Here is an 11,253-nt window from a genome sequence, read left to right as displayed (position 1 = left end):
CAGTGTCGTCGGAACACTGTTGAGTGCTGACGTTGTAATGTTGTTTCCCTCTCACAAAGGATTGAACCACAGATGAGATGTAATGGTTGTTAAACAGAGTGTTTTGAGATAGGAATAATATCTCCCCAACAGACCGGAACCGACTGTGTGTTGTGTTCTATGAAACAAGTATATTGCAGTACAAGTATATATTTTTAGCGAAAACTTGGTTTGCAACTAGGACGACCCGAAAGTAGCGGGGAATGAACTATTCAAGCTTGGTGATTTAGTCACTTTGCGAAAACGCTCATAAAAAAGCTACACCTACCGGATTGTTTTCGAACAAGCATTTTCTTGTGTGTTGGAGAGCGATATTGGCAAGTTCACTGTCCCACGTGATCTTACGCATGTTGGACGCGTCAGGAATGGGTTGTCGTCTCACAGCGTTGTGTTGATCAACGAACGCGGCTATTTGTTCCACTGCAAATATGTACAATATTCTTCCTCCATGCATTTTATTTAACCGGTGACTTACCGCTAAGGTCAATTGCGTCCAATATAGTTCCATGAGTTAAACCGTTCGTTGTCGCTTCTGTACATTCAACTGAGATCAAAATGCTGCACAAGTAGACACATCTTTTAAATTTGCGTAAATACCAATATTTCATTAAAACACAGTCATATAAGTAGTAAATATAACACAGATGAGTGTTTTCCAAATGCTGTAATGCAGACAATACAGAAGTCGATATGCACCGGTTAAAATTTTGTGTTAAACAAAGCTTACCTGAGTAACACCAGAGAAAAAACAAGGACTTTCTGTGTAGTGCCCATACTGTCGAAACTCACACACAACGTTTGCAGAAAATCTGCACCGCATTTTTATAAATAGTGCTCTTTGTGCACATTGACTAATTTGTCTGATAACTCCAGACATGTCTAATTGCCTGTTTTCCGATCACGAACGGACAGTCGGTCTCGCGTCGTATTGTTGCGCAATTGTTCATCGCGGTTGCATCTGTGTGCTAAAATTCTTAACGTTATGGTCGACGTTTAAGATAATTGGATTAATTGCAGTACAACCTCCACTACCCTTTAAAATTTTCATTTGTTTCAAAGCGAATCCAATTAACCTTGTTTGGTTCCCAGAATTGATTTATCGGTTATGGAGTTGTTTTTGCCGAGGGAAATTTACCCACATTTATAAAACTAATGATGAATTTCGTGTTTAAACTTTATGCAAAACACAAGGTGTTTGTCACATAACAAGGTATTAGTATTAGTTTGTACTGTGGATTATCTATCTCACCTGCTCATGTATGCAATAAACATTATCGCTTATTCGAACAGCGTTTTAAAACGAAGTTTATAGTTTTTGTGTAGTTAATGGGCGGAAAAATTGTACAATCGAAGTAGTTGGTTCTGTTACATTTGAAATATTCATTGATTTTGGGAATAACATTATTACAGTGTTTGTTATTTCCCATACACATTCATATCAACTCATAAACACTCACTCGAGAGAGCGAAACTCTTGCGAAGTCTGTTTCGCATCAACAAGATCTTGTCGTAGATAAGAGCGGACGCACAAGGGGCGAAAAGGGAAAAAGCAGCTGCAACCAGGACGATCTCCCGGGGTTTGTGACGTCACAGACAGATGACCTCACTGTGATTGCCATTCACTGTAGCGCGATTGAAAGTCAGTCTTGTTGCTTCAATTACACGCGCAACTGTGTGGATTACATCGAATATTTATGTTCTGGGTGCTTTTTAAATTAGGGACAACGAACGATGCTTAAACCTAAACCAAATCTGTATGAATTACTGGTTTATTATCTTGTTTAGAGTAAGCGTAAGAAGATGCAAATAAAAGGAATCACTGTATTGGATTTAAAAGGTGACAAATTACAATGTTAGTGTGACAAGCAGGTATTCTCAAGACTTTTCGTTGTAGATGGATGTAGAATTACAAGCGTGAAGTGTTTCAAATGTTTTTTTATTCAGCGCCGTGCTGTTGGTGAGATAGTTGTACATAGATCCGGGCATTGGTTCTGCTTGTGTGGCTGTGATTTGAAAAGTTAATTTGATGGTGACTTGCAATGAGAGATAGAGAAGACAGGAGTCCTGTTTTCACTTCTGATATCATGGAACAAGAAGATAACGGTGACGACGGTTCGCGCGGCAGGTCGGTTAAAAATTTACTTTTGGAATATTGCAAAGAAATACGTGTGATCACACTCAACAACCGCAGAAACAGTTCATATCCATGAGCTGCAGAGTTATTGATGTCGACCCATCAAGTCTCATCATGAGTAGTTTTATCTTGTTTACTCCAAGTTTATTCAAAATATTGACCAATTATTATTTCTTTCACAAAATGTTGTACTTCTTTGGTGGGCGGCTTGATTTTGTCTAACCCTCGCCATTGTAGCAACTTTTTAATAACTTTAAGTATTCATTACATTATTACAGTTTTGTAAGACACAAGGACCTACCACGTTAACTCACACAATTTGATTAATAATTTTTCTTCTATTGTTATTTGGTTGCCGCAGGTCACGTGGCAGACGAAGGACGGCAAAGGAAATTGCACAAATGTTTGAACAACTCAAACAGAGACATATAGCAAGGAAAAGGGAATGGCAAAATGAGAAAGAGGAATTGCTCAAGCAAGCTGCCTTGGTACATTTATACAATAACATTTTCTTTGTCAACTTATGATTCAACTTGTTTGCAAAACAAAAAAAGTTTGGTTTACTTTACAGCGAAGTGTTAAAATTAGTACGAAACATCCTTACAATAAAAAGCAACATTTCCTTGTGGTGAGTCTAGAAATACATTGACAAATAATGACGTGATGTGATGTGAAGGCTGATGAGAGCAAGAGGATTTTGGTGGATCTTAAGAAGATCCTGGAGGAGCTACGGGTTGAGTTAAGGAGTGAAGAGAAGAAGAGAATTGACGCTCAGTCGGACCACGCGAGGATGAGAGAGATCTGGAATGCCGAAAAGGACGAACTCCTTAGAATTATTAGAAGTGTAAGAAAAATGAAACAAATATTTTCCAGTAATGTGATGTAATGTACACTGCAACTTCTAAGTATACTAGACATATGGTATTTAACCAAAATGGAGTCAATAATAGAAATTAGGTGAGTTGCAGACAGATGGCCACTGTGTCAACCTATCAGGTGTCTGTGCAGCTTGGTGTCTCTTGTATACGATCTTGCTCGTAAAACGGTGAGGCAAACACTTGACTAAGCTGTACTGATGAGACCCTGATAGGTTAATTCTGCAGCTCACATAATATTAATATGGTAGTTGATTAATTTTAAAATATTTTTTGATCATATTTATGAGCAAAATATGGAGTTGCTTACCTAGGAACTGAGCCGCATACGTATATATGCACCATGTGACATACGTTGGGCTTCGTGCCATCATATAAATAAGCACATGAGTTTAATCAGCGATGCAGGATTTAAATCCAGACCCACAACAAGTCCTCTACTCACCGTACGGAAACCACGTGGGAATTACATCAGTATGTCATGTGGGAGTAAATGACGTCAGTGGTGTGATGCTTGCGTAAGGTTTATATTTCTAGTGTTCGGGTTGGGGCATAGCAAGAAAGTTATTTCATCTGTTTAGAGTCGTGGTAGGGCGTCATTCTGTTTTATGAATGCCTTTTTTAGAAATGGTTAAGCAACATTTCCCACAAAACAATAAACACTGAAAGGCTTTTGATTCCAAGTTATAGATACTTTATTGTTACTGGTAAATTTTAAACACAGCTTTTTGCGAACTTTGCATAAAAAATTTTTGTCATGTTTTGCTGTAATTCAATGAAGGTTCAGATGCCATAAATTTAGCTCCTCATTTCGGCAGCAAATTGTTCTAAACCTTCTGTATTTGTGTTTGCAGCTCGAAACTCACAGCAGTCACAGCCAGAACCAACACCTCACTTCTAATCAAGCAATCGACTCCTTAAAACAACAAATTGCCGCTCAAGAACGCCACCTATCGGAGATGGAGTTGTCGAACGCCGAACTCCGTATTAAGATGCGCGAACAACAGAGATTCTTCAACGACGAGAAGACAAAGCTCATGGACAGCCACGAAGGGGAGAGGAGAAATTGGGACAAAGCTAAGCAAGTTATGCTGGAAAAAATTGAATCGGTGAGATTGAATGAGATTGAAACGGGTGTTGGGTTATGCGCTTTATAAACTGTGATATCCAAAAGCTTAACAATACTTCCGACTACAGCATAGATTCAATATGAAGCATTTAACAAGTTTTAATTTTCCGCAGCTTCAAGAAGAAAGTCGCCAGCTCCAGTCCGGGGCATTCCCATTGCACGGAAGTCACGTGGTGTCGGATGACGTTTATTTGACGTCACCGATCACGGATGAGCGCTCTTCTGCAAACGAAGACAAAGGATTAATGCATTCGGTAAGTTTGTTGAAACGCAGGTTGCATTATTATGCAACTGTTTGCGGAGGTATTTTGGTATTTAGCGAAATCTACACCGCGGGCGTGAATCCTTCTAGCTTCTTTCTAGCTTCTAGCTTAGTTAACAAGCTTAAACATTTGTCGATGCACCAAACACAGATTAATTTCCTCCTAGTGACAGTTTTTGGGCAGTGAGACAAACCTTCTTTTCCTCGTTAGTAACCAGCTGCAGATAACCGAACAACAATTGTGACGTCATAAACAGGTCGCAGAAGATCACTCAGCTGTACAAGCGTAAAGTGGTCGCCAATAAATCTCTGCTGAGTGATTGATTTGTGCAGCATGGGCCGCTCCCCCCTATTAATACGTGCGAAAGTATTTTGCAATCCTTGCTTTAATAATTGTTTTTTATTTACCGCAGTTTTAGAAAATTATAGCACAGCCGCTATCCACTGTAACGTTAACACGTTGTTATCTAGCCAGGTGAAGGTGCAGTGTGTGTTCAATCTTGCGATAATTCGAGGAAAAATTCACGGGAGGAAACGAAATACAATCACTTTCAGAAGACTGTGGATGAGGTATATGGAATCCACTCTGTTGTTATCCACTGGTTGCGGTGCGGTGTTGGTTTTACTAAATCCACTTAAGTTTGGGGCCCACAATGTTTGTATTGCTTAAAGTTTGCGGACCTATGAATAAAATTGTCTCAAACAGTTGCTGGGACAATAATGCACATAGTATGTCAGTTTTGGCATCGTTGAACTATCAAGGTTTTGTAATAAAGGATGTTAGTATCTGCCGGCAACTTGCTGCATTTACATAGCTAACGCAAGCGGTACATTCAGACGTCGCGTTCGCTTGTCTCGTTGATGCAATCCCACGCCAAAACAAAGCCCACTTTCCCGTCATGCTTCTCTAAGCACTGCACTTTTTCGCTGCTATCGATACGGCGTGGGTGAAAAACAACAGGATCATCGCAGACCTTAGTGGTGCTGTGAAGTCGAAACGCTCATTGAAAATCCATGGAGTAAATTACAACACAACACTGCGCAACCAATTCAGTCGCTCTCTTTCTTTGCATTTCAAAATATACCTCTCGTATGGCATATTTCGCATTCTATGGAGGGTTCACATGTTTCAAAACCTTCCTCATCGGTCATTTTTCTCGAATTCCATACAGTTCGCTTGTACGACTTTTATTTTATCTCTCTCAATGCCTGAAATAATATACTGCTATTTTTGTTGCCAGGCATACTAATTAATCAGAATTGCTCTTCTGGCACTTAGTTTCTGAAGTGATTATTGGAAACCAACGTTTCGTCTGCCATCCGGCGAGACTTCTTCAGGGTTATGTCAACAGTAAAGCATCACGCACATTGTGACGAAACGTTGGTTTCCAATAAACACTTTAGAAACTAAGTGCCAGAAGAGCAAGCCTGAAATAATGTTTAATTTCATTCGATAGTAGTATGGAATAGGATTGTTTAATCAAAAGCAGAACTTGGTATTTTAACACCGTTTGAAAGGGTTAATCGTGTAGAATGCTCTGCTCTAAAAATTTTTGGCAGCGAATCTTGTTTTTGCAACTTATGTCATAATACGTATATCATATTCACAACTGAATATGAATATGTTCTTTTTTCATAATTTTGGTGGCCGAGTAACCCGCGTTCAAAGTTTTGTTAACTGGCGTTTTTTTTTGTCAACTAACATCCCTCTGGTTTCAGGACTGCCGGCTAATATTTCCATGCGTCTGTAAGTTATGTTATCAGAGCAAACTATGTATGCGACGGTTCCACAATGTCATGAATTGCGGTCGTACAACTTGTTGGGGAAAGAAATAAGCGAAATTCATTTCCTGTGTTTTGAGAAAACCGACACTTTTTAGCTAGAAAGCTGACGTAACAACATTTGGAAATATAATTGTTTTCAATAATTCGATCCCTGCATATTTTTCCGTCAGAAATAATTTTGTTCAACTTTAAGGCGCTGAAGCAAATTGAGAAAATCAGCCAGGATCTGAACACGATTGAAGTTGAAGGCGAAAACAAATCTGGGAGCGCAAATCGTTCAACTCCACTCAATTCAAACGTCACAAAGTCCATTGTGTCGTCACGCTCACCAAGACCTTCAAGCAAAGATCGGTTCCAGGCATCCCCAAAGATCACCAATCAAACTCCTTCTCCGTTCGAAAACAAGGGAAAAGCTTACAACGAGAGAAAGATATCTGTTACGTCACAGGAGGATGGTGATGTTGCCGGATGCAGTAGACAGTCTGAGTTGGTTAGCGCGAAAAGTGTTGCTTCATCAGATGCGGGAGAATGGATGCGCGGAAGGTCGAACTCCTGCAAGGTCAAGGCCTCATCTAAGTTGCCGACACGCCGCTCATCCTATCAGACTACTCACGTGACCAGTGGCGTGGACAGTCCGTTAATCGCGTCACCTCCGACCAGTTGTAGTGTTCCGGGTTTCACTGAGAGCGGAACCGATTCTGGACCTCCGGAAACATCAGCTGGTTCCCCACAACAGAGAGGAACATCTAAGGCTCAACGCACAAAGTCGGAGGTCCCCATGAGAAACGAGGTTAAAAGAAGGCAACTGCACAACTCCCCGACCGACTTTGTAAAGGTTGAGAAACGTTATTCGACCCCGAAGGACTACAAGCCTGGTTCGCTTGAAAAATCAAGCGTTAAAAAGCTTCCGAACCTCCACCAGAAGCTGTTGTTTCACAACGCTGAAAGGTCGGGCCACGAAGTGCACGAATCCCCACAACCTTTAGCAGTTAAACATAGCAAAGTGAAGGAGGAAATAGAACAGCAAACTTCTGTTGATCACTCACCCTCCTTTGATCCCACCAAAGGCATCATGAGAAGCAAATATCCGTCGTCACCTCGCATGCAGCATCGAACTACCTCCTCGCCAAAAATATCCACCGGCGAAATGCTCGGTGTTCCAAAAAATCTTCCTGAAAATCATATAGTAAGATCCGGGGGTCAGGACAATCAAAACAACTTTGTGGAGGCCCCTGGCAATGACAAGAAGGGATTTCCTTTCGTTAACGTAGAGGAAGCCCCGCCTCCTCCGGTCCGACCTAAACCAAGCATCACAATCGAAAAAGATGCGAGCGGGAACGTCCTCCGTGTAATCACAGATCCTCGCTTCCAGAGGCAGGGATCACCCCATGCACCCGGTGATGTGGAAGCCGATTTCAATCCTCCCGTATCCATGACGACGCGTAGAAGAAGATCAAGCGGAAATTTAAAAGAAGCAACTGGTTTTCACTCTCCTCTTGGTCGCAACGTGGAAGCTTTAGACGGACAGGAGTCAGGTATTTTACCGCGTCAGGAAAAAACACAAAAAGAGAAAAGTGGGAAAAATTGGATCAGGAAGAAGTTGTCGTTCCTGGACACCCCTAAGGATTCGGAAGAAAAAGGAAAAAGCCCCGACCACAAAAATGGATCAAAGTCTAGAGGAGGAAGAACAAGATCTTCTTCCTTGAGAAGAGCGGATAAAGATCGAAATGGAAGCTCATCGGACAGTAGTGATGTGGACCAAGGTGATAAAAACCGAACAAGGATCAAAAGAAAAGGAAAGAAAGGTTCGCCAAACGCTGATGAAAAAGAAACAACAAAAGGACCGAAGTCACGAATGAAAAGATACACGCGAAGTAAGACTGATAACTCGCTTGAAATGAAAAACTTGTTTTCACGATTCCGTCAGTCCCAGTTCAGCCAGAAGAAGCCGTCGATTGTGAAGCAGTTCGAACGAAAATTGTTAGAGAACGAGATCAAAGCTCTGGAGGATAAGAATGCAGAGGAGACAGCGAGCACAATATCTGAGGGAAAAAGCTCGAGAGGAAGTAGGAAGGTTCGAGAAGGTGATGAGGAAGGTTACAGTGGCGAAGATGAACTTGATGGGGAGATTAACTCCTCCTTGAATGAGAAAAAGCAAGATGGTGGAACTGTAACCACCACAGCGTCGTTAACTTTGTCCAAAGTTTCACCGGTCAATTCATCACAGAGTGATCCAAGAAGAAAGTCGTTGCCCGGTGTTCTTCCGAAGCCTCGTTTACACACGAGTATGGTTGACCTGAGGTGGGCGGGTGATGCGGCAATACGGGAAGCAGTCGAGTCGCCTGGAGACAAACCCACACTTCAACCAAATTCAACAACACCAACCAGCGACGAAAATCGGTCAGTGACAAACTTAGTTGGAAAGTTTGACACAAAGAAATCGCGCAATGGGGGAAGTTTTATCCGCGGGGCTCCTGGAAGATTTTCCCTGAAACAGGAAGAGCTTCGTCAATACAGAAGGAACGCAGAAGGAATTAATGAAAGTTCCAATAAATCTGTCGATTTCCGAAAGCCGAAGCGACTTTCGTGGGTGACTGACATCCAGGATGGGGATCATTCCACACCATCCTGGAGGGATAAGATTATCGCCAATGAGGAAGAACCGAAAAAATCGTGTGCGGGAAATCCTCCAGGGAGGCGAAAGATGAGCGAAGATATGCTGAAAAAGAAGCTCAACTTGGAGAAGATCCTAACTGATGGTCCGAGGACACCCAGGAACAGGAGATACAAACGATCGGAAACACAACCGATTGAGGCAACACGAAGAAGTGATGAGAGTGAAGAGGACCGGGATATTGATGCAGATCTGGTTCGGGACGGGATCGGTGGATTTTGGAATCAAAATTCTTCATCTACACCCGGAATAAATCGTTCAACAAGCTTGCAGGAATTTGCAGAGGTAAAATAAAGCCATAATCCTCAAATTGGTTATTGGCATAAATAATTTCGACATGAACAAATAACCTTAAATCGAGTGGAATCTGACTTAACCCAAACGAATAGTTTGACGAAAAAAGTTCAAAAATTTAGCTCAACAATTCAAGAAAGAAGTTGAATAGTTGAGCTCAATTAACTGCCAAGCGACTTAAACTTTATTCTACGCAAACTTTGTTGAAATCTTTTTTGGAAAACCCACACAATAAGTAAAAGTGTAATAAACATGTTTCAGGAAACACAGCACGAATCAACCCCTCCTTCGTTGCAGTCACGTTTCAAGCGTCCCAGCATTAACAACAGACGTCCCACAAGATGGCAGAGAAAAAAGGACCACTGACGTCACTTGTGTTCGTCGGTGCATGACGAGCAGTTCGAACGTAAACAACTTTTCAGTGATTTGATTCCTTTCGTCGGTTTTCCAACTGGCCGAGCGTTAAGATCGCGCTTTTATCGATGCGCGGGAAAGGAGATATCTCCTTTGCTCACCAGGTCATAACGGTTGTGGAAATAAAACAAGCTTCCTGCTAACCTCGCCCTTTGCTTCAAATATTTTTGCCATTTCTTGCTTTCGCGAAAACACAAGTATTTGATCATAGTTTTGGATGTCGCTGAAAACATGAAAAACTGCTTTGGTGGTGCGAGCATATCTGCAAGCTGTTTACCAGAACACCCACGCATACTTAAAACAACATTGCTGCACAAACAACGCCCTTCTTTTACGTGAAATCGTAAGAATGCAAGCGTTGTCATGTGTCTCAAATTAGTGCAGCACTTCTGTTGGTATCAACATATTGAAATAAAATACAGTGGAAATCGGCCAACTCTTCACATTGGCCACAAATACAAGCAGCAGATTAGTTTCACTGACTTCTTGATCCTGTGTATCCTGTGCAGGTTGTTTTTCAGATGCCAGACCTTCTATTGTAACATTGCAGATGGTTTATTCATCGCCCTTCTATTAGTTATTGTCTTCTACACTTAGTGACTGTTTGCACACAAACCAGTTTTTACATGGGCTGAATCGATAAACAACGACTTTCACCGATCTTTCCATCAGTAATTTGATTACCAACTAAACCGAAACTTTTTTACATGAACAGTGAGGTCGACTAAGGCTTGTAAAATTTTGTTGCACATTTAGCATTATAACTGGAAATATATCGCTATGGGTTATCAAAGACGTCCATCTGATATTATATACGAAGACACACAAGAAACGTGTGGAAAATTCAGAACCTGAAAGTCCCCTTCTTTAAAATATCTTTTCATACAAGCTAAACAAGATTTTTGTGTTAGACTCTCCTCGCCATTACTATTTTTCAATTCAATGCCAACAATTGTAATCACCGCAGCCAATTTTAATACAGCAAGCGTATATCAAAAGTACGCGCAGCGGTATGTATAGTAAAACACCGGACAGAAACCAAAACAAAAAGGGAAAGAAAAACAACGATCATATATTTAGAATAAGTAGATGAACAAATAACGTTTGCTCCAAGCATGTTGTTTCTTATAATACTCACTAGGTTCTCGAATTTAAGATAAAATGGAAATAGTACCGGATTTTTAGATGCCAAAACATGAAGTCACAACTTGCACAAAAATTATAAATATGAAAAACGCCAAACATGATTTACGAAACAAATCTTGCGGATGTCGGTACTACGACATGTGCTGCGCAGTGAAGGGAAGAAAAAGTGTACGCTTAAGGTCACCGGAGGCATTCTTTATCGCACGCCTGTCGAGTTGAAACAAAACGTGACCAATTCGAACGTACAAGCATAGAGTGGAAAAGTCACTCTTCCCTCTACGACCAGCCAACCGAAACTCTTGTTCCGAAAGTCGTGACTATGAGTTTTTAAATTTACTCCTCGCTTAGTTTTCAACCGTGGCAGGTTTTTAGCTGTGCCCCCTCTTCATCTTGTTATATTTACTTGCCACGTGGCGATTCGATACATACAACAAGGTCAAACAAAAGTCACACGTGTCTATTCAAACACTTCTTCCAGGGCTGTTGACGTGGACGATATTG

At 41.2% G+C, this 11,253-nt stretch overlaps 1 protein-coding gene across 1 annotated transcript; it reads left to right on the top strand.

Annotated features, from left to right (window-relative positions):
- The first annotated feature begins 1,987 nt into the window (after positions 1-1,987).
- Positions 1,988-10,033, top strand: LOC145897577 (uncharacterized). Its single transcript, XM_082985928.1, has 8 exons — positions 1,988-2,164; positions 2,535-2,661; positions 2,850-3,017; positions 3,903-4,157; positions 4,291-4,431; positions 4,911-5,009; positions 6,418-9,183; positions 9,454-10,033. The coding sequence occupies exons 1-8, from the start codon at positions 2,079-2,081 to the stop codon at positions 9,556-9,558; spliced, it is 3,747 nt and encodes a 1,248-aa protein (XP_082842054.1). The 5' UTR covers positions 1,988-2,078; the 3' UTR covers positions 9,559-10,033.
- The last annotated feature ends 1,220 nt before the right edge of the window (positions 10,034-11,253 follow it).

The sequence above is a fragment of the Ascidia mentula genome, chromosome 4 (genome assembly GCF_947561715.1).
Source record: "Ascidia mentula chromosome 4, kaAscMent1.1, whole genome shotgun sequence".
In the NCBI taxonomy this organism is placed as follows: Eukaryota; Metazoa; Chordata; class Ascidiacea; order Phlebobranchia; family Ascidiidae; genus Ascidia; species Ascidia mentula.
This window is presented reverse-complemented; position numbering and strand designations above follow the sequence as displayed.

Coding starts and splice junctions, on each gene's coding strand:
- LOC145897577 (XM_082985928.1), top strand. CDS start 2,079: ATGAGAGATAGAGAAGACAGGAGTCCTGTTTTCACTTCTGATATCATG. Junction 2,165..2,534: donor GACGACGGTTCGCGCGGCAG/GTCGGTTAAAAA, acceptor TGGTTGCCGCAG/GTCACGTGGCAGACGAAGGA. Junction 3,018..3,902: donor TCCTTAGAATTATTAGAAGT/GTAAGAAAAATG, acceptor TTGTGTTTGCAG/CTCGAAACTCACAGCAGTCA.